Source organism: Toxorhynchites rutilus, chromosome 3 (genome assembly GCF_029784135.1).
Source record: "Toxorhynchites rutilus septentrionalis strain SRP chromosome 3, ASM2978413v1, whole genome shotgun sequence".
NCBI classification, from domain to species: Eukaryota; Metazoa; Arthropoda; class Insecta; order Diptera; family Culicidae; genus Toxorhynchites; species Toxorhynchites rutilus.
The window spans coordinates 150504703-150529788 of NC_073746.1; the positions used below are offsets into that span (position 1 = coordinate 150504703).

At 38.9% G+C, this 25086-nt stretch overlaps 1 protein-coding gene across 5 annotated transcripts in view; it reads left to right on the forward strand.

Moving 5' to 3' along the window:
• The window catches only part of LOC129774960 (laminin subunit alpha-1), a 427736-nt gene that overhangs the window by 373206 nt on the left and 29444 nt on the right, over nt 1–25086 (forward strand). For all 5 annotated transcript variants that reach the window (XM_055779076.1, XM_055779077.1, XM_055779078.1 and 2 more), the window contains one exon: nt 24743–25033. In XM_055779076.1, the coding sequence (XP_055635051.1) occupies nt 24743–25033 (291 nt within the window). The remainder of the gene's footprint in view (nt 1–24742; nt 25034–25086) is intronic.

Here is a 25086-nt window from a genome sequence, read left to right on the forward strand (position 1 = left end):
GGGGCTGCCATACAAACGAAACACAAACTTCTGCATAACTCTAAACAAATAAACAAATAAACTCGAGAACTAATCAAGCACGATTTGGGATGTGAGGGTTTTAGGGTATGAGAAATGTTTCTATGATGGTATGACACCCCTCCCTCCTCTGGAATGGAGAGGGTTCCCACATATTTCAACCAAACATGACAATCGAAAATTTTCGGAAAACTCTGAAGGAAAAAGGGAAAGTTCGGAAAATTGAATTCCCATATGTTCTACAATTACATAGTGACAAGCGTTGTTAGTTCATTTGATACGCTAACGAAATTGATCTTTGATCGAAACTGAAAATGAATTTTAATGTGATGAAACGCACTCCTATATCTTCTTCTATCTATACAAAAAAAGGATCGCCGGATGTGTTGATAGGAGCAGACTTCGAGGAAGAAATTGTCCGATTTAAGGCTGTCTTTATTCTATCTTATTTTCTGTATGAGACACTTATTCCATGTTACGGAGAAACATGTTATTTGCAAGTGGATGAAAAATCTTGAACGATAATTGTGTCTGAAAATAATCTGATATTTTAATGATGAGTTTTGTTATAAATACTAGGAATTTTATAGTAAAAGTCCAAATTGAACGGGGTCGATTAGAAGGTCAATCAATGAACAGTTCTGCGATTGGACCCATGAACTTGCTCATAGTAAGGATGATTGAAGGTGTTGATGACAAAAAACAATTTTGGGCGGGACGAAGTTTGCCGGGTCAGCTAGTTCATAATAAAATATTACTTGAGGCTTCTAATGTTTGAATAATGCTTATTCCCATATGCTCATCACCCATTCTGCATGGCTTCCAAAGTGATCTTGAAGCAAAATTAATCCAGATTCAGTTAAGTCTTCCTTATTTTGAGGCAACGCAATATTGCTTTATTTTGAAGCCTTCAAAATAAAATTTATTGTATACTCTTATATTCTTCGAAGAGTTTACAGAGCATCAAATTTATTAGCTTCCAAATCTTTTTTTGAACCTACTCAAATTACAAATTATAATTTCAATGTTTTATCATTTGATTAATTTCAATGATCTCACTTTCTCACGTATCAAGAATCATTGACCATTTGTAAAATCAATAAACTTTATACGAATTAATAAACTTTATAGGAAAAAATATGACATTGTTAAGACTACTTATAAGAAAAAATTGAATATAGTATCAACAGTTTTAGAAAAATGTGAGCCAGTTGAGGTCAAATCATATTCAATAAGATGGCAAACAATTATATCTTGAATAAAACCGAATTCATAGTTATTAACACCATTCTATCTGTGTTTTATTTCAATTTAAAGCTTTAATTTTGATGCGAAGACCGTGTAAAATCACCAAAAGTATTTGAAGACATCGAATTGGTCTTACTATAATAAATTTTATTGCACTAAGATGATGGACAAACTGAACAATAACTTGTAGAACAATTGAATGTCCACCAATGTCCAATGGTTTAGAAGTGTAGAAAGATCCTGAATGTTGGAAGATGGACTCCACATGATTTGACCAACTGACAACAAGAAACCAGAATTTCAGAAAAAGCAATACAAAGTTATTTTTCTTAATGACAATGCCGTGTCACACCGAGCAAAATCGAGCAGGGAAATAGTTGAGCTACACAATTGGGATCAACTATTGCATGCGACATTCGTCAATGGGACATACACCCGCTTAGTAGCACTTCAATTTTTATGAAAATGTGCGAAAATGGCTCGCAGACTGGTTTGCATGTAAAATTAAAGAATTTTTCTGGCGAGGCATTCATGTCATTCATGTATTGCCTGGAAGATGTTAAAATGTGCAGCCTTACGTCATATTTAACTGAGGATAGTCAGGGAAATTTTGTTGAGAATTCCTCCCAAACTTCACGCTATTTACTATGCGAGGACCTTTATAGCATACCAGGTAACTGTCTTCGTTGGTCTGAGTTCACGATGGGTAAACAATGAAACCGTCCAATTTCTATAAGACCAGGTGATCTTGTTGCTTTGTGTCATTGTAAACAAACAATGCTACAATTTATATTCTAGTGTGTAGATATTGGTAACTACCATACATTGCATGATTTTCAGATGTATGTGTGTGCAAACGCTGAGCGTAAACGAATGTTTTTGTATTTTTCAAGTGTCATGTTTCTATAAGACCAGTTTCATCTTCTGTTGTTTTAGTTGTTTTGATCAATAAATCTGGATAATGCTGAAGGGAAAAGTGTTCACGGAGAGAGAAGAAAGCCGAATCGAAGCATTTCTCCAAGAAAATGTTGGTATCAGAGAAATTGCACGTAGGATCGGACGATCCTATCAAGTAGTGCTCAATTATTTGGCGAATCCTCAAGGATACGATAAGAACGAGAGAGTGAACCGACAGTGGGGAATGGTATTTTGTAACAAAGAATGTTTCCAAAAAATACATTTTTCTATAACCATAACGAAAAGTTCTTCAATGTAGAAGTTATTTTCAGTGACGAAAAAAGTTCAGTTTGGATGGTCCTGATGGTTTCAACTGGTACTGGCGATATTTACCGAAGGAGGAACAGTATTTTCCAACCAGGAATTTTAGTGGAGGCTCGTGCATGATTTGAGCGGGATTCTGTGCAACCGGAAAGCTCAAGATAGCATTCACATGCTACCATTTTTGCGTGGATATCGTCACAAAGAATTCACATTCCAGTTACTATTCATACCAGAAAGGAAACTAAGCAATGGATTAAACACCCAAAACTTAATGTTTTGGGCTGGCCGGCTCGCTCTCCAGACATGAATTCTGTTGAAAATCTTAGGGGGGATCCTCGTACGCAAAATTTACACTAAGAGAAAACGGTACCCCACGATTGAAGAGATCAAGTTCGCAAATTCAGAATCATGAAAGAATATCGAGAAATCCGTTAAGCAGAATTTGGTAAACAGTATTTCAACACGAACTTTCAAGGTTATTAGCCGAAATGGCAAGGTTGCCAATTATTGACATATAAATCAGCCGATCATTTTGAATTTTTCATTAATAATACTTATGAATTTTGAAATGGTCTAATAGAAACTGGACACCTGAAATTATCATATTTAAGCACAATAAATAAACAAACAACTCTTTTGAACGAAATTGACGTTAAATATACATCATTCTGAGCATTCGACAATGTATGAATGTATCTTGTGGAAATTCTAACTGTTTGTGTTGCAGCGAACTATAATAAGTGTGGTCTTATAGAAGTTGGGCAGAGTGTACTTCTTCAGTACGTTCTTTACGTAATGATATTAAAAGGGGACCCCTGACTGGAAGCGTAATGATTATCACGCTGTTGACAACTGGATCCGCAGCTGTCTGAGAATCGGTACCTTGCTGGTGATATTAGTTCTGATGCAACGGGGTTTCGTAGAACGAATTCCAATAGATATTTTGAAACTTTAGGACAATACCTAAAACATTATATAGGGGTTTTCGAAAATTCTAAAAATTGCCAAAATGACAGCCATTTTTGTTAAAAATTAGTTATTTTTCGTGAAAAATCACAGTTTAGAAACTCATAAAAAGTAAAAAAATAGATATCTATATAAATATAAATATAGATAGCTTTAGATAATTCATTTTTTCATGCTGATAAAAAAATTCAGCCAAATCGGTCGAGTAGATCCTGAGATATCGGTACTACCAGTTGAAGAAACATGGTTTCGAGAAAAACGCGTTTAAATTCGCTCACCAATGCCATATCCCATGAAACGGCCTCATACTTTTGGCTGTAACTTTTCAATGGAATCAAATATCGAAAAATCCTTTTAGGACAACATTTCTGAGGGCATAGGCTTCCCAAAAATGCAAAAAACAAAACAAAACAGTTTTTTTTTCTATTTTCTTGACCGGCGTTCCCCCTAAAATCAAATTTGGCAAAAATTGGAAGAAGTCGATTTTGGATAGATTTTTTCACGAAATGTGTGCTTCGTATTCCGCATGAACAAACCGTTTGCCAAGTCCTGCGTTTCCTAGTAAACATATTTGTTGTTTTCTGGTACAAAAAAACTTGTCTTTAGCAGTGAAATGTTGGTTCTCCTGATTATGCTTGACGTTCGCTTTCATCTATGACCCAGCAGTGTTGTTTTATATCAACACTAGCTGACCCGGCAAACTTCGTCCCGCCCAAAATTTGTTTTGTGTTATCTTTACCTTCAAACATTACCGTTTTCTTACTATGAGCAAGTTCATGGGTCTAATCGCAGAACTGTTCATTGATTGATCTTCTATTCGTCCCCGTTGAATTTACTTTTTACTATAAAATTCCTATTATTTCTAACAAAACTCATCATTATAATATCAGATTATTTTCAGACACAATTCTCGTTCAAGATTTTGCAACTACATGTAAATAACATGTTTCTCCGTTACATGGGATAAATGTTTTATACAGAAAATATAATAGAATAAAGACAGCCTTAAATCGGACACTTCGTTCCTCGAGTTCTGCTCTTATCAACACATCCGGCGATCCTTTTATGGTATAGATAGATGAAGATGTAGGAGTGCGTTTCATCACATTAAAATCCATTTCCAGTTTCGAACAAAGATCAATTTCGCTAGCGCAAACATCAAATGGACCAACAGCACTTGTCACTATGTAATTATAGAACATATTGGAATTTAATTTTCCGAATTTTCCCTTTTCCCTTCAGAGTTTTCCGAAAATTTTCAATTGTCATGTTTGGTTGGAATATTTTTGGTTGAAATATGTATAATATTTTTATGGGACCCCCTCTCCATTCCAGAGGAGGGAGGGGTGTCATACCATTATAGAAACATTTATCATACCCAAAAACCATCATATCCCAAATTGTACTTGATTAGCTTTCGAGTTATGCAGAAATTTGTGTTTAATTTGTATGGCAGCCCCCCCCTTAGAGAGGGAGGGGTGGAAAGTCTAACCATCATAGAAACATTTATTGCTCCCTAAAACCTCAATATGCCCAATTTGGTTACATTTGCTTGATCAATTCTCGAGTAATAAAGTAATTTGTGTTTCATTTATATGGCAGCACCCCCCCCCCCCCCCCTTTAGAGAAGAGGGACTACCTAACTACCGTAAAAACATTTATTGCACCTCAAAACCTCCACATGCCAAATTTGGTTCCATTTGCTTGATTAGTTCTAGAGTTATGCAGAAATTTGTGTTCCATTTGTATGGCAGTCTCCCCTTAGAGAGGGGGTGGAGAGTCTAAACATCATATAAACATTGATTGCACCCTAAAACCTCCATATGCTTAATTTGGTTTCATTTGCTTGATTAGTTCTTGAGTTATGCAGAAATTTGTGTTTCATTTGTATGGCAGCCCCCCCTCAGAGAGGGGGGTGGAGAGTCTAACTACAATAGAATAATTTATTGCTCCCTAAAACCTCAATATGCCTAATTTGGTTTCATTTGCTTGAATAATTCTCGAGCAATGCAGAATTTTGTGTTTCATTTGTATGGCAGCCCCCTCTTAGAGAGGAGAGAGGTCTCTCAAACTATCACGAAAACCTTCCCCGGGCCCAAAGCCCCTACATACCAATTTTCATGTTGATCGGTTCAGTAGTTTCCTAGTCCATAAGAATCAGACGGACAGACAGAAATCCATGCAGAAATATATATATATATATATATATATATATATATATATATATATATATATATATATATATATATATATATATATATATATATATATATATATATATACGAGTGTATTGTTGGGGTTTGATGCCTTCTGATCCTCGAACGAACGTTTCTCTGCCACATTTTCATCGGACGAGTTGGGTTTCCGGTCGTAAACCCTAACTCTTCGTCCGTGATCCTCAAATATTTTCAAAAAGCCTGATTCAGATAGCTTTCGTTAACACACATATTTTGGACTAGTCAGCTTGCTTACCAGATCAAAACCCACTCGAGAACTTATGAGGAGTGATCGTATGAAGAGTAGATGCATCTAACAAGCAGTATGAGTGTTTTGAAGAGCTCAAACGAGATGTCTCTTCTGTGTGGAACGAGATATAAACAACAGCATACCGCAGCTTTCATTACGATAATGCGCCGAATATTATGTCACTGATCGATCAATTTCAGACAAAATCAAAAAATTCAGGGACACCATTTCTCAAAATAAGTTAGCTCTGGCATTTGAATTGTTTTTAAATCTATTTGGAAATTGAATTGAAGCTGAAGGAAACTATAAATAATAGAATCTGAAAAGATTTAAAATAAAAAACTTATTTCCACCGTCAGTCCCGAAACATAGTTGACACTTTTGTACCTTGATCATGGTAATAAATTGTGCCATACAGAAACCTGATTAACTGTGATGATTCTCGTATATAAACATCGGATTTTAATGGTTCAGACCATATGTATATTTAATTGTTTTCCCAAATAATAATTATCTCTAGCGTGGTTTTGTTGCCAAAGACCAGTTCAAATTGAACAAATTTTTTTTTGCTGTGTGTGTAGTGTTATCGACAGTTCTCCACTTAGTGTCTAAATTAATTCCACCTGCGTTCGTTCCTCGCGGCACCTCGGTTAATAGCAGTAATTTGACCGCACCTAATAGGCCTTTCGCGTGCTTATCCGTCCACACTCTGTTATCCCGTCAAAACGACCAGACACCGATCAAGATGTTTTGCGCGCCATATCAAGATCTAGTCTCGCAGCCAAGCAGTCAGCCAGGAATAAGAAAACAAATCAATACGGTCCAGCATGCGGAACAATTCGACTTGCCACACCGCTATCACACCGAGCTAATCTTTATCGCCTCTCATTGACCCTTGTTATGAGCTAGGAGAGATTATAGTATGACCCCAGCATTATCGGGGCAACTCCAGCAGGACAACATTTGAAGCCTTACATTTTCGCTGCCACCAGCAGTTATTCCCTCGTTTTCGCCCTATTTTATTGGTTCTGGGCGCTGGTCCATGGTTTGCTTGTGGTTAATTAGCAGGAGCAACGGGTTGTACATTTGTAGCAAAGCAAAATCTCTAATTGCGATGATACATCCAAACGAAGACTCCCAGTGGGAAACCCGTTTCTTCAAACTCTGGCACAAGCTCCATTTCCCTATCCATGATTTATCGTCGCTGATGTATTTTGGCCCCTTTGGTCCCGACATCTTTGCCCGTAGCCATATATACAGTTACCGCTCATACGCCAGCGTGACTTGCTCTCATAGATCTCATTTGCCGTAAATCGATTAGCGATTGCGAATCCAAATCCGCGGCCCGCGGTGGTAGACGATACTCTGGCAGTAGAAATATGTGCACGACACATCGAATCGCACGTCGAGTTGAGAAGTCCGGGCGAAGAGTGCATTCCCCTGTATCGACAAATTTGCGAAATCGCGATCCGTTTCGTTATGTTTCCTCATTCGACCCGGCAAGGAACTCTATTTTTCCGGGAAACCACATGCGGATCGTGTTCATTAGACGATGATTACTTTTAGTACACGTACGCTAGAATGTGTCATGTTGCCATGCGACTCGAGCCGGCTTAAGCTGAGAACGATGTTGAAATGGGTTTCGATGGCTTTCTCGAGAAAATGTGATTGAACTAATATGCAGAAACAATGTCGGCTCTATCGCGGCATCGGGTGTGTAGCATGACTCGGTCCGATATTTTCAATCCCGCATCACCGGAAAGCATCTTAAAACATCAAGACGAAGGAGAGCGAGAAACCGCGTGTGCAATAAATAGCTGTTTTCATTTCAAGTGTCAGAACCAGAATGCGTCAACAAGAAACCTTTCCGTGAATGCACACGGAGGTACGGATTGTATCTACCTCACGATCGGTTGGTTCGTTTCCATGCAATTGGCCCCAATTCCTGTCGCAGCCACTGTTTAGACTTCTTGAAATGAAAACATGATGAGTGACGACTTGTGCTCATGGTAGCCTGGCGGACATTTGGGATAGATGTGTAGTGACAGGAATGACAAAACACAACACCTAGCGGATGGTCATAAATATTCATCTTGGACACATGGTGGAAGTGAAGCGTGCCCTTATGTAAATGAAAGTGAGAGTTGCCCATATCGCACATAATTTTGAAGATAAAACATTTTTTATGTTTTCATTATATGTTGCGATAGTAGTTTGGTATCAAAACTGTTACAAAAGTTATAACGTCAATACACTGAACTATACTTGTTTTCTCTCAATCAATAATATTTAATCATTACCTCAAGCTTCAAACTACCAAATATATAATAAAATAAAAAAAAATGATTTTTGAACATTAAAATTTTATGTGGGGTGACTTGGTCAATGTGTGTGTTTTATCGAAAAAACATACTTATGGTTAAGTAAAGTATCATGCAATTTTAAGACATTCGGCATCAAAAAAATTTTTTTTTTAAACCCCGATTTCCTTTACTTCGCCTTGGGTGATTTTCCGGTTTTCAAAAAACTCAAACTTCCACCGCTTTGCGCTACTCTCCCTTAACACTAGAACTACCGACATTTGTTATATACCTATTTCTACCAAATCGGTCATTTTGACCGGTGTGATGTTTAGCTGTCAAAATATAAAAATTCGAAAAAAAATTACAGAGAATAAAATATATTTCATTCTAATATTGCAAGTACATGATAAATACATCTATTTGCATAAAATATAAAGGGTGTATCACATCAAATTGCATCATGGAAAAAACGCTGTAGAAATTTAATTTTTAGGAATTATATCTTCAGCTTTCGCTTATATTCAGATAAGAGTGTATAGATCACGTTGGCCATGCTTCACTGTAAATTTTTCGTAAATTTGGAAAAATGTCGTCGAACGAAAAAGAGCGTCGTGAATTAATCCTGCGCACTCATTTCGAGAATCCAGAGTTGTCACATCGGGACATCGGTAAGATGCTGAGAATCGTCCAGTCCACGGTCAGCAGAGTACTAAAACGATACTTCGAGAACCTAACCATCGACCGGAAGGTGAAGAACGGCAAAAATGGATGCTCCGTCAGTGAAAAAGATCACAAGCGCGTAGTTAAGCAGTTTAGACGTGATCCGAGAAGTTCGGTCCGGGATGTCGCCAATAAGCTGAATTTGTCAAGTTCATTCGTCCAGCGGACCAAGCAGCGGGAGGGCCTGCGTACATACAAGGTTCAGAAGGCTCCTAACCGCGACGAAAGGCAAAACATGGTGGGGAAGACGCGAGCCCGGAAGCTGTACACCGAAATGCTGACGAAGCCGCATTGCCTGGTAATGGACGACGAAACCTACGTCAAAGCGGACTTTCGTCAGCTGCCGGGCCTGTTGTTCTTCTCCGCAGAGGACAAATTCAGCGTTCCGGAGGAGATTCGCAAGCAGAAACTATCCAAGTTTGTCAAAAAGTACATGGTGTGGCAAGCGATCTGCTCTTGCGGAAAGCGGAGTGCCCCCTTCGTGATGACCGGCACGGTAAACGGGCAGGTTTACCTTAAGGAGTGCCTACAGAAGCGCTTACTACCACTATTGAAGCAGCACGAGGGCCCGATCATCTTCTGGCCGGATCTCGCTTCGTGCCACTATTCAAAGAACGTGTTGGAGTGGTACGAAGCCAACGGGGTCACCTTCATGACAAAGGAAATGAACCCGCCCAACGCGCCGGAGCTTCGCCCAATAGAGAAATATTGGGCGATTATGAAGCAGGCCCTCCGGAAGAACCCAAAAGTTGTCAAATCGGAGGCGGACTTCAAGAGAAAATGGATTTCTGTTCAAAAAAAACTACAACCTGACGTTGTACAGAACCTTATGGATGGGGTAAAGAGGAAGGTGCGAGCATACGGGCTTGGGCTCGAAGTATGAATAAAAAGAAAATGCCAAAAGTTGTTTAATAGTTTTTATTTTACTGTCTAAAATTTTCAAAAGGATCGGTCTACTGGGCGAATTTCTACAGCGTTTTTTCCGTGATGCAATTTGATGTGACACACCCTTTAGTATTTTAATTTGTTGTGCAAACAAAGTGCAAAGTGCAAAGTGATTTTTGAAATGAAGTAACTTCTTGAAAAATCAACCTATGAAGATGGGATGCATATCATTTTGAAGCTCAAACTTCCTTGTTTTGGAATATGTTATGTACATATTTTTATCTGGGTGTATGTAGATGTAGTGGAGAAAAATATCAGAGAGTAATAAAAAATCGATTTCTTTCTGTCTTTTCAAACTTTTTGTGTGCTAACACAATTTTTTTCTAACCAACTCAATAACAAATCCAATCAACCTTATTAAACAGCTTTCATTTGATTCCTATAACATTCATGTAGGACTTTTACATATTTTTGTTTGAATGAAAAGTTACATCTTAATCTTTGATGATACATAATTCAATAAAAAAAATATCACATCACAAATGGAGAGGTGGTTTGGAAACTCCAATAAAATCCGTATAAATTTAATTTGTTGCTTTAACGAAAAAATAATTTGATTTGTTTTCCATCAATTTTAAAAAAGTGTCAAAATTACGTTTTTATACTATTTTAGAAAATCTTCTGTAATTTTGCTAATATTGCAGAGAATTGGAATGTTAGCAGTTAAATTCAAGAATAGTGTATCCCCTAAACTCCTGTGAACATTTCATATTGATACGCTCAACCGTTTTTTCTAGTCGAGCGATCAAAGTTTTGAGTTTCCAAACCACCTCTCCATTTGTGATGTGATATTTTTTTTATTGAATTATGTATCATCAAAGATTAAGATGTAACTTTTCAAACTCCAATAATTCTCATGCGTTTGTGGGTATGACGATTGTAAGGACTGATGACATTCACACATATACACACACTCTACCCCTCCAATTATTGCTTTGAAAATGCTGTTTATTTACATCATTCGTGGAGTGCATCCAGCTTTTTGTGCAGATAGTTCCATCAGGAGAAATTATAGCTATGTTGGCGGTCATTTTCATCCAAAGATGACGACATTATCTACATTCTTCTTAGTCTACGTAAATTGATTCTCTTTACTATCGCTCTCTGAGGAAACAAACATTTTTCCTTATGATTGATCATCTATATTTCAGATACTGATCAAATTTCAGAATTTAATTGCATAAACATCTTGATCGATATCAGCAAAGTCTTCTCTTGAGTCTGTTACCTCCTCTAAAACATTTTTGCATTTTTGGGTTAAGTTTTATTACTAGATAAATATATATATTAAGAATATTTTTATTTTTTCCCCTCAATATAATACAAATATACACAACTTACCTATACTGCAAACTACTATAACTGTATTTGTTTTTAAACCAACCCAATTGTTCACAATATTGGGAATATTTCAACTGAACTAATTTCAACATTACCTTTTTATACCGTATAAAGGGTGTGTCACATCAAATTGCATCACGGAAAAAACGCTGTAGAAATTTAATTTTTAGGAATTATATCTTCAGCTTTCGCTTATATTCAGATAAGAGTGTATAGATCACGTTGGCCATGCTTCACTGTCAATTTATCGTAAATTTGGAAAAATGTCGTCGAACGAAAAAGAGCGTCGTGAATTAATCCTGTGCACTCATTTCGAGAATCCGGAGTTGTCACATCGGGATATCGGTAAGATGCTGGGAATCGTCCAATCCACGGTCAGCAGAGTACTAAAACGATACTTCGAGAACCTAACCATCGACCGGAAGGTGAAGAACGGCAAAAATGGATGCTCCGTCAGTGAAAAAGATCACAAGCGCGTAGTTAAACAGTTTAGACGTGATCCGAGAAGTTCGGTCCGGGATGTCGCCAATAAGCTGAATTTGTCAAGTTCATTCGTCCAGCGGACCAAGCAGCGGGAGGGCTGCGTACATACAAGGTTCAGAAGGCTCCTAACCGCGACGAAAGGCAAAACATGGTGGGGAAGACGCGAGCCCGGAAGCTGTACACCGAAATACTGACGAAGCCGCATTGCCTGGTAATGGACGACGAAACCTACGTCAAAGCGGACTTTCGTCAGCTGCCGGGCCTGTTGTTCTTCTCCGCAAAGGACAAATTCAGCGTTCCGGAGGAGATTCGCAAGCAGAAACTATCCAAGTTTGCCAAAAAGTACATGGTGTGGCAAGCGATCTGCTCTTGCGGAAAGCGGAGCGCCCCCTTCGTGATGACCGGCACGGTAAACGGGCAGGTTTACCTTAAGGAGTGCCTACAGAAGCGCTTACTACCACTATTGAAGCAGCACGAGGGCCCGACCATCTTCTGGCCGGATCTCGCTTCGTGCTACTATTCAAAGGACGTGTTGGAGTGGTACGAAGCCAACGGGGTCACCTTCATGACAAAGGAAATGAACCCGCCCAACGCGCCGGAGCTTCGCCCAATAGAGAAATATTGGGCGATTATGAAGCAGGCCCACCGGAAGAACCCAAAAGTGGTCAAATCGGAGGCGGACTTCAAGAGAAAATGGATTTCTGTTCAAAAAAAAAACTACAACCTGACGTTGTACAGAACCTTATGGACGGGGTAAAGAGGAAGGTGCGAGCATACGGGCTTGGACTCGAAGTATGAATAAAAAGAAAATGCCAAAAGTTGTTTAATAGTTTTTATTTTACTTTCTAAAATTTTCAAAAGGATCGGCCTACTGGGCGAATTTCTACAGCATTTTTTCCGTGATGCAATTTGATGTGACACACCCTTTACAACAACTGTCAATGAGAAAATAAAATTGCATCACAATACATTACAAAATTCTAAAAATTTCCAAATTTTTGTGGTTTAGAAGCGGTAATTGTTCCGGAAATATTGATTGGCTGGCACCGTAGTGGCAGATTGACATTGTTTCTAAGCAATTTTGGAATTAGAAATTTTGAAAGTCACGACCGGTCATTTTGACCGGTCGGTATAAATAGGTATACCACATATGTATATCAGAAAAATTGGAAGTCAGAGCCCAGCTGGCCACTCCATGACGTCTACTTTGTTATCCTGGAACCGCTTCGGATCATTATCCTACATAAACTGCCTTTTCAGGGACATCTCACACACGGTGCATAATATACCTTAGGATTTGGACGAATTCGAGAATTCGAGAATTAAATCCTTACATACTTCTTGTTTACATGATGAATACTTACCAGTATACAAAAACACAAAATACCACCGAGAAATGATAAATTTTCTTCAAAAATCGGTCGGAACAACACTCGAAACAGTCGATAAGAGGAACTGATGAAAAATTTTGTCGTGTCATTTTAGTTTTTAATAATGCTTAAAACACATTTTTTAATGAATGACTATTGAATTATTATAAATGGATTGAAGCACTGGATTGGAATATTTTTTCCAAAAGTTTTGTCACTTTCAGTTTTTTTGCTTGAGGAGTGGTCATAATGTTTTGTCCGACATTGTAGCTGATTTTGCAGGCCGATAATATGATTGACCATCTCCAGTTCCTGCTGAGGTGAAAAGATGGTTCTATGTGATTCTTTGGATAAGACCGGCGAATTTCGCATGAATCTATTCAGTGTTGTTCGAGCAACTTCAAACACTTTCGATGCTTTGCGCAATGAAAATCTTTCCTTGTTAAATACATCACACAAACAGAGATGGATTTCTGTACTAAAAGACGATATGCTTGAATTTGACTTTCCATAAGTAGTTTTCAAGATGTCGATGAAGAAAAAATAAGTGCGCGAACGGAATTTGTACAGTCATAATGGAAATCCCGAACTTGGTACGGGCTAAAAAATGTGACATCTGTGTTCCAATTTTTCACTCATCAGCAGAAAATCACATTTCCGTCGCTTTGAGAGGAATGATTGAAATCATAACCGTCATAATAATGGTTTCGTCGATTGCGGAACCATTCAAAAAGAGAGCACAAGCAAAATAAACAGGCGATTCACATCTACATGATACACACCCAAACATATAGGTGAAGAGACTGAAGTTGTTAAAACGAAACGACGTTTCTGTTTTGGGCAGCGCACCATGCGTCAAACGTCATTAGTCCGCGGGTCAGACTGCCAGGCAACCGCTCGACGACGGCATGCGAACGTACGGCGGGCGCACACTGTGATGTAGCAGATGCGGTTTCCTAGACGCCATCAATCAAAACGAGACCTAAGCCGGGCTGAAAATGGATACACACATGTGCACATAGCGGAGGTAAGGTGAGCACGAACGCCACTTTGAAGAGTGGTTCGGAGGCTCGGCTGTGGGAATCTTTTTGGTGTATCTCAACTAGGATTTGAACAGGGAGAGGTGGTTCTGTGTGAAGAAGGAGTTGAACTGGGATACAATTCACTGTAATGTAGTCACTACGATTGCAAAACTGTACCTGTACGGAGCATTCATACCCATAGGGAACACACCTACTTCTAACGTCAATAAAGCAGTTCCGTTACACCTAGATCAAAGTTATTTAGCTTTCCACAAGAAGCGTTATTGTTATAACGTAATTAAATAACAACATACAAATGGGTGAATACAATTCATTTCAAACACAAACATATTTCCAGTTGTTTGTTTGTTCGGTACTTCAATATAGGTCAGAGAAAATGAATACAACTCAGATGTAAACCATTCTCACCCAGAGATGCTAAACATTATTCGCATATTATTTACTCACTCCTGATCAGAGATGCCAGATTTTTTTTACATGAGAATACTTAGACGTTTTGTTTTTGTTTTGTTTTTAACACTAGAAAATGCTCTGCTGTGCCTAGACGAGGGCGAGACCATTAACAAGAGAACGTGTCCCGATAAAAGTTCAACTACAGAACGTACAATTTTTTTTCATTCATGTTCTAGAATATTCCATACCATTCTGTTCGAATGAACTTTTTTGTCAATGATGATTGATATAATGTCCTCAGCTCTGAAAAGTTCCCCAACAGATTTATAGAGTTTAGGGAAATATAATTTACAATAAATTGTCACGAAATTATGTTCTAGATTTCTCAACACATTCTGTAGTCCAGATCAAATCAATTGCACTGAGTTTCGCAGATATTGCTCATGGATCCGCATTTCAGTAAAAATCACGAGAGTCGTATCCGTTAATCTGGCATCCCTGCTTCTGACCCATCGCTAACGGCACCGAGTGTTAGGTTTGCATATTCTGGTGAATTTTCGCACCTTGTCTGACTAGATTCTCCACGCCACTGAAAGAAGCTTAGGTCATGCTTACCAGTGATGATTTAAAGAACTTGCCGTGCCGTGTACACGCCGCACATATGTTATGTTAATGCGATTCTGGACTGTGCTATAAGCGGTTTCGCAATCCAGATATTCATTTGATGATCTTCTGTGCACATACAGAAATCTTGAAATGATTTTGAGTTTTGGCTGGAATGCGGTACTACACCGTCGGAGATTGAATCATTCATGTGCGATGTTTGTTGTTTCTTGTGCGGAACAGGCGCCTTTTGATTTTGGATGATGAAAGCGGACATAAAATGTTTGCTTTTATGAATATTTATTGCAGTAATGATCTACTGGAGTGATCCACAGACAGCACCATTCAAAGGAAGATGTACAATCGGACAATCGTTCGGATAAACTTTTTTATAACATCACATTAATGTGTTTCCCATTTGCACAAGTCATGCTCAGGCAGTTAATTTATGCTGTCATTATTCAATTGAACTCTTAACATCGCTCTGAAACTGGATCATTTCGTTTGATTTGCTCAGCCAGCCTATGAAAAGGAACAAGAAAAATTATGAATGATCGATCGATGAATGGAGGAACTACGAACAAATACAATCACAGTAAGTCGACAAACATATGATCTCATAGCCCCATGAGTGTGTGATTTTCTACTGAAAAAATATCGCTACAAAACCTCCATCGATTTACAAAACAAGTACAATTCCGGAAAAAGACCTGTTTTACACGCGGCCAGACAGTTAATCGCCAGTACAATACCGCTGCTCCGATCTTCTCTATCAGTCCATTATCCCCCTGTCACACTTGTTCGGTTGTGAAAGCGATACTCATGCTACCGGTGGTGCCATTTCCCGCTTGATTGCCGCAGCGAGACGCACCAACTCTCGACGAAGTGAAGCGCCAATGACACACACAGGAAACGGCCCGCGGGCGCTTTATCATCTGACACGTTGAACTTCGCACTCGCGAAGCGTTTTCGCGCACGCTTGTTTGTGTGTGAGTTGTATTATGACAGCGGAGGAAGAACTACTCCTCCCCATTCAGTACTTGGGATGATGCCTCGTGCAAGACAACAATGGCTGGCGTTTACGGCGGCACCGATGATGGACGGTTTGTTGTTGCAATCAGTTATTGACTCTTTCAATCGACACTCACACTGTTTTTAGATCGACGTTATGGCGTATTGTTTACACTCCGCATTCTAATTGCAACTTCTGAATAGTGGTGAAGTAATTAATTCACTCGTGTTATCTCTTCCCATCTCAGGAGAATTTTCATTGCTTGTCTACAAGGTGTGCAAGTTGAAATTGTCAGATTTTTTCGATGAAGAATACACTTGATTTTCAGGGGACCATCAAAATATTTTTTTTCGAAGTTATCCCCGTTTGATTCTCACGAAAATCGAGCATTGCTTTCCAATAAAACTTTTTCTGTATCGACGACCCATTTTTTGACATCTTTATATTCGGTGAAGCGCTACTCTGCAAGTGCAGGTCCCATCGAAGTAAAAGGTAATAAGCTGACGGGGCCAAGTCTAAAGAATACTTCGGGTGTGACTGATTGATTGTGTAACGACAGAACGTTAGTTTAACAAAAATCATTCCGTCTTAGCGATTCGGTCAAATTTTTTGACGAAGGACTACGTCTTTCAGTGCGAATGGATTTTAATGATTGGCATAGCAAACGAATCAGAAATTCCCTAAGATTCGTTTGATATGCTATACATACAATCCCATAGTCTGTATATGGTTTAAATTGATCAAAATCAGAAGCATTTCCATTCCCTCATACATTTGTTCTGTCCATTTGTGTGCTGTCCCGAACAGAGCTGTCAATAACGAACACGTTATCGACGAGCAACGAAGGAGAAATCGTGAGATGTAAAGTCTCCGTGAACAAAGGAAAAGAACAAAAACGAAGGGGAATATTTGCCTAGAGTACAAACAGTGGATCTCGCTGAGGCAAACTTTCATTCTTCGTGAGGAAATCGACTGAACAAAATCGTTGCTGGGCGAGCTGGGTGGCGAGGGAACGAATGCCTTTCTCAAGGCGCGTAAAGTTATCCAAGGGCCTTTTCGAAGGTTAGAGACGAATGAACTGAAGAAGTTTAAAGTCTCAAGCAAGGAAGGAAAACAAACTTTCAGTCTCGGTCTGTATTAAAAAATAATGCATCTTCGATATGCTGAAACCCCATTTGTATCTGCTCCCGTGTGCATTGGCCCTGTAACGATGCACCAATCGCCTATTTATTTAATGCTATGATAGACGATTGTTTGGTGTTGCAAATTATGCAGACGTAATAATAAATATGAACAAGGAGGGGAGATAGCGGGAGGGAAATATTTACGCTAGGGTTTTAGTAATGAATCTCTGCTGAGGCAAATATTCAGCCTTTTACCAAGCAGTTAACATTGTTTGCTTTCTATCATCAATGCATTGACCTGACGCTATGGTGAAGCAGGTGTTGAGGTTGTGCACCGAAAAATTATTTAGGGAATACCAAGTTATCCAATAAGTTATAATAAGTTATTAATTTTTTTGGGTTCACGTGCCAGTCGCAAAACTGCTTTCAACTAGGATTGCATTTGCGCTAATCGTGATCATAATGAAGCAGTGCTACTCTTTTCGAGATTGTTGAGATTAACAGATAGAGTTTATTTCGTTTATTTAGTCACCAAGAAAGTAAATGTCGTTCTGGAATTATGTATGTGATTTGGTTTCGCTTGCCAGTAGCAAAATTTTCTCCACTAAGGATGACAGCTGCGCTTATCTCGAGCATGTATTGTTCTGCGAGCACAAGAATGAATCATCAAACAATTATCGTCAAATGATTCTACAATAAAAAAAACATTTCAGGGCGACAAAACTGGTAGAATGGTTATTTCTAAAATTTCGTAGCATTATAAAATAATATCCGCAGTTTTAAACAAGCGACTTGAATTGAACTACAGCGTAGTTTCACGTCAACAATGCGGTCGTGTCTTGAACACAACCTCCTAAATTTTTTTTTTGTTCAAAAATGATTATTAATCAGAGTCAATTACTTATTATCTCACGTTTACAGAGTCAAATTTCTTGTTTTCTATATAATTAAGACTAACAATTTAGTAATAATTTAATCTACCACTAGATTGATTGAACAGGAACAGAATTTAGGACTAGGATGGAGCGAGTGGTGTAGTTATATCATTTCTTTTGAGAAATTGGTGCAGATAAAGCATAAGGTTGAGGTCGCGTGGGATAACCACAAAACGTGTATGTTCTGGAATATCACGTATTTCTTGGTGCATGGTTAAATTGATATTTACAGCGGAATCACAGAAGTACGATAGACAGTCTTGGTTTATGGTGCTTTGTGGAGGTTGCAATCCATGTAAACGGAACTCAACATATAAGGTGGTGAACCTTGACCCTGGATTAAATTGAAGAAGTTCTTCGTAATTATCAATTACCAGTGGATTCATAAACTTACAGCAAATTAGATATCTGTATGATAATTCTATAAATCGAAGAGGTAGAGGAAGTACTCCAGTCAGAGCCTCAAGACTCATTGTTTGAGTCGATTGCATACAACCTAAAGCAATACGCAAGAAAGGTATATTATATGCGCTCTATTTCAGAATATGTGTCCTAGCTGCCGTTCGGAAGCAAAAACTACCGTACTCGAGGACCGATAATATCGTTGTTTTGTATAAACTAATGAGGTCTCCAGGATTGGCACCCCACCATGTTCCAGTTATTGTCTTGAGGAAGTTAATTCTCTGTAGACATTTCTGTTTCGGATTCGTAATATGTTTCCCCACATCTAGAATCGAAATAAATACCAAGATATTTGAAATTCATAGAGTGGGTTATTGTTTTGCCGAATAAATGAAACGGAAATTTTGCGGGTTTGAGCTTTTTAGAAAAACCTTCCATCTCTGTTTTCTCCGTAGAGAATTCGATAACCAGCTGGATAGCCCATGTGGACAAATTGTCCAAAGTATCCTGTAATGGTCTTTGCAGATCCCCTAATGGAAACTACTCCGTCATCTGCTAGTTGTCGTATCGTGCAATGTCCCGAAAGGCTCGATGTCATTAACATAAAAGTTGTATAATAAGGGCCTCAAACATGAAGCTTGTGGAAGGCTTATATAGCTCAGTCGAGAGACTATCAAATTTACATGAGTATAACTCATGTGTTTTTCTGACAGCAAATTATGCAAATAATTTCTTAAAGTTCGCGAGAGTCCACAGAAACAGAATCAAAAACTCCTTTGATATCAAGGAAGATCGAAGCCATTTGTTCTTCACGAGCAAATGCTATTTGAATTTCAGACGAAAGCAACGCTAGATAATCATTCGTTGCTTTACCTCTTCTGAACCCAAACTGTGTATTTGAAAGCAAATTGTGCGTTTCAACCCATTTGTCTAAATGAAGAAGGGTCATTTTCTCCAGCAATTTATGAATGTAGGATAGCATTGCGATTGGCCTATATGAATTGTGGTTGTAAGCTGGTTTGTTGGGTTTTCGTATGACTATAATTCTAACTTGTCTTCAGTCGTGCGGAACAATGTTTAGCTCTAGAAATTTGTTGAACAAGTTCAGCATACGTCTTTTGACAGAATCGAGAAGATTCTATAAATATATTGAACTTCATCTTATCCACTCTAGGAGTCGAGTTACAGGGGTTACAAGGGCAAATGAGAATTCTACAATTGAAAATTTTTCATATTTGCTTCGAAGCGGAATATCACGTACGATATTTTGTGCTGGAACAGAATCTGGGCAACCTTCCTCGCAAAACTGTAGATCCAACGATCAGAGTACTCCTCACTTTCGTCATTGTGGCTCCGACCCCGCATACTCCGCGTTTCTCAAAGAGTGCTCATAGCGGTCTCTCTCTCTCTCTCGATAGGCCATTGACGTACTCTCGCCAGTACCCACGTTTCTTTGCTCTAGTCGAATTTGCTGCCATACAAATGAAAAAAAAAAAGCATAACTCAAGAACTAATCAAGCAAACGGAACCAAATTTGACATTTGGGGATTTAGGTATGATTGTTTCTATGGTGGTTTGACTATCTTTGCAATCTTTGAACTAATGCAGTAGAAAATTATCAATTGGGTATTTTTTCTGGTAGAAGTAACGTTTAAACGGTATCCCAATGTTTCGGTCAGGGATGTGGTTAAAAAGTTGAATCTGTCGAAGTCTTTCGTTCAGAGAGCCAAGGACCGGGAGGGACTGCATAGGTAGTTACAAAGTGCAGAAGGCTCCAAATCTCCAAATCTCCAAATTTTCAACTTCAATATATCGAACATACCCTAACAACAGAGCTTCATTGCTGGGTAATGTTGACTCGTCCAGCTGGAGAGAAAATCTTGATCAATCTCAAGTTTCCTGAAATAATATTAATTTTTTTTATATATCATCTTGCGCAAACCTGTTCACGTTTTTTTACTTACTTTTTACTTGTTCACGAATTTTTCATCTTGTACTTTTTGTGCTTTTCTCTTTTCATCGTACACACACTCATCGTCTTGTTGAGTCTTTAAAATGTACAGCAATAATACTTTCTACTAAAATATTAGTCATTCTTATAACAGGGTGGTTGACGTAACACAATCTATGCAGAATCTTAAATATTTCAAATAGGAACTATTGTTATTTTATAGGGGTCGACTTTCAGACCTCGTCGACCCCTAAAATCAATTTTCGTTTCGGTCGACCCCCGGGAAGCCCAGGGGGTCGATATCGACCACTTTGAGAAATCCTGATCTAGACGAATTATGTTGAAATCGAAGAAGTTCAATTCGTTCTCAGGAGAAAGCCACGTCTTACAAGGGGTGAATGCATCACACTTGGAACTATGAATTGGAAATTTGAATGTGTCTAATTCAGGCATCATGCATCTGCAATTCCACTGTATAACAGTGATTGAATCATTGGCCTGTTGTGCAGAATTATCCATTGAAAGATATAAAAGCAGCAAGAAAAGCTAATATATCTTTCAAGATGGTCTTGACTCCCGGGAGTTGGCATACAATAAGGGTTTTAAGAAGCTCACTAACGTTTAGAGCAGTGATTTTCAACCGGTGGGGAATTCCCCCCTAGTGGGGAATTTGGTCATAAAAAGGAGGGAATTGTGCAAGGGAATACAACGCAGTTCAGGTGCCATACTGACTTTATGTACCTTTTTTTTGTAATCAGATACAAGTATAAAATCAAATTTGTTGCGAATATAACTTGAGAACCGGCTGTTTTCTATTATTTTACTGAGCATACAGATTTTCTTACAAAATACTGATAGGGGGAAGCACTGGGATCAATTTTCGTAAAGGGGGGAATGGAGCAAAAAAGGTTGAAAACCACTGGTTTAGAGCATTCAAAATGCCACCTAGAAGGACTGAAACGCCACGTTTTGAGGTTGTTGTTCAGATTGCGAAAATTGGGATTTATTGTTGGAATTAGTTTGGGGGGGTTGGTTCGTTTTGGACTTTAAACAGTAGGGGATACTGAGATCCTCTGGTTAAGAGAGAAAGCGTAGACCAGGAGGTACTGGCCTCTGTTCAATTGCCACGCGTTTCTTCGAAATTGGCGTTCTAGTTTGGGGGGTCACTAATTTGTTTTTCCAGGGTTTAATTGTGAAGCCCAAAAACTTCCTGCATTAGGAGCATTTGCAACAGGTTCGTCATTGTGCAAAATATTTTTCCTGTGTCTTAGGTAGAGACTTTTTCAAGGACGTAGGACTGCTTTCAAAGAACGCTTGATATGTTCCGCACGCTGTTTGTATGCTGGGCATACGGGTAGGTCATGTGGAGCTTCGCCGTAATGAATTTTCAGTTTCGGCCATTCATCATCGGCATCTTCCTGTTCGCAGTTACCACAACGTAATTTATTACAGCAAAAGACATCATGTGTCCAAATTACTTACATTTTAGGCAGTTCATGGGACGCGGGATGAAAAGGCGCACTGGTAAGTGAATTTTATCAATGGCTACAATATCAGGAAGAACTGAGCCGACGAAAGTGACCCGAAACGAGTCCGACGGAGTATACACTTTTTTCGAGTCTTTGAGAGCTACAGAATGTACTTTCTTGCATTCCAGAATATTCACCGACTTGATGAACGAGTCTTTGAAGCGACCTTCTCCTTGCATTATGCATTCCTTCGTGAAACCAGGTTCAGTGATCACTCCGTCGATCTCAACTTCTCGACAAAGAATGTAGACACGATTCGACAACTGCAGAAAAATTCTCCAAGATTTTTTCTATTTTAATAGCGTCAATTGGCTTAGACTTACGCCTAAAAAACGATATATGGTCCTGTCGTGCCTTCGGAGTAAGCCTTGGATCGGGGAACTTTTGAAGTAGTAGGAATTGGTGGAGCATTGACATCAGAAGCTAAACATGGGACATTTCTTTGAGGAATAGCAGGGGAAAGGGATTCAGCATGAAGGGAAGCACGGGATGGGTTAATATTTATCATTTCAATAGTCGGGTCAAGAGGAATATCCTCGTCCCGGTCCATTGTTAAAAAATTATAACTATTTAAACCTACTTGACCTTATTGTGTCCTTATACTTTATCGAGTCCTAGATAATTGATGATGCTGCTTCGAGTTTATACGAAAGTACAATTCCTACTGCACTTGACCGACCTCTAGATGGAATGTTGCTTGTCGGGAATTCCCCCGAAGAAGAGCTCGCACCTACAGAAGTACCTACAAAGCAAAATTAAAAGAATAGTTAAGTGTCCTAGGTAACAATCTATGAAAAAAAAAACGATACTTCCCAACAATGGTAACGCACGAGAGAGATACGTCCCTATCCTACGAGAGCAGAACACGAACTGATCGATAAAGTTCTAGCCCCAGTTATTTCAATCAACTTTGCAGAACAAAGTTTTTTCTATCTCTTAAAATAACCGATGTAGCCCGTTTTTCTAAGTTGCCTTAGGGTCACCATGAAGAAATATTTTTTGCTCTAACTTTTATACTTCAAACTGCAAACTGTCTTCAAATATTTTACGATACAGAACTTGTCAATACATCAACTCTACTCAAAGTTCTTGATATTTCTTCCCCAAAAAGGTATTGATTATAAATATAAAGATGTATTGTTTAAAATAACTGGGGCTATAACATTACCGAACTATGTTTACCTCTATCTATGAAGATAAGAATGTTAGATTTTCCTTTTCATTGGAAATTTTGGTCACCCTATTTTTGACAACATAAAAATGAGCGCTTCATCATATATAGCAACTTTTTCGAAGTCAGTTTTCGTGTAGTGCGCTTCCTTGACCTTTGTGCAGTGCTGTTTACGACGATCATCCGATACCATCGTATACTATAGAGTTTTGCTTGAGTCTACGCTCATAGGATGGGAAACTTATTTCACAAGATTTCACTGTTATTTTTATTTTTTGTGGTTTCATGTTGGTACTCATGTTTCTCACTTATGGTGATAAGTTTTGCAATTTTGAATGTTCGATTAAGTTTTGACAGCTGCTTTGGTTGTATTTGTTCTGATTCGACTTCGATTTTTGCCGAATCAAAAAAACGTGGATCAAGGAATCTGTACGCATTCAGAATTTTCTTGGAGCGATGCTATGTTTTTAGGTGATACAAAATTAAAAATAGCCGAACTTATCAGCATAAGTGAGAGACATGAGGTCCAACATAATGCCACAAAAAATCGGAAATCGAATATACGTAACCCGCGTCATTAAAAAAATCGCGATATCGTAAGTGTTGTTTTGTATGTATGGGTTTTTCTGAAACCATGCTTAATCATACAACGCATCTCCTGTTTTATCTCGTGTGATAGATGTGATTATATCCATTTGAATCAGATTACTCTATCGCTTACACTGATCGATGAGTTGCGGTAAACCGTAGCGCTGCCCGGGATAGGGCCTACATTCGATCCGACCGTTCGGCATGAATCGCTCTCGGCACTGTGTCCAATAAATAATTAATAATCAAATATTTGATTTATTCATGATGGGTTATAAATCACCTCGCCGTACACCCGAATTGTTGCTGCGCGATAAAGCAGCAAATTTACGATCGGGGTGACCACAAAAACACAACATAATATCGCAACCGGAGAAAGAGATTAATGCAAAAACAACGCTAGCCCGTATCGGGTGAACTTGGTGCGAGATCTTGAGACCACCCTTTCTCCTCCGCCCCCTTCCGTGAAGCGAATCTTCAATCGGAGGCAGGGAAATTGCTCCCAAGATTTATGGGTGAAATGAACTTCTGGTGAACCGGAATACTATTTTTTTTCACTTATCAAACGGGACCGATCACTTTACGAAACCCTTACACCCAAACCGAAAGTGCGCCGACTTCCAGAACCATTGTGGGGAGAAAATCAATTGAATCCGCGGACGCGAAGGGGTCCAGTCTGCGCAAAACTTATAATTACGAGCACATAAATTACTTTTGACTCATTTTTCAGTGCCGTGGTCGGCGATTGATACGATCATGATTATTAGCATTTTGTCATCCTTCGCTTGTTTACATATTTCGGGATCGCAAAGTGATCGCTCGGGGGAGATAAGCCAAACTTTCTTCACTTTTCCATTTTTTTTTCTCCTGCAAATATATTTTAACATCGATCTTTATCCTATCGTTGCAGGCTGCAATTGCCACATCCAGGGATCGGTAAACCGAATCTGCAATCAGCACAGCGGACACTGCGTCTGCAAGCTCAACGTGGAAGGTCGCCAGTGCAATAAGTGCGCGAGCGGATACTGGAATGTGGACTCCGGAGTGGGCTGCGTTAAGTGTGCGTGCGATCCCAACGGAAGTGATCATCACGAGTGCGATATGTATACCGGCCAGTGCTTCTGCAAAATCGGCGTCGAGGGGACCAACTGCGACCGATGCCAGCAGGGGTACTACGGTTTCTCTAGTCAGGGTTGTAAGAGTGAGTAATGATTGTTTTGGGTTCAGTTAGAGTGGATTGTGAAGGAGTATTTT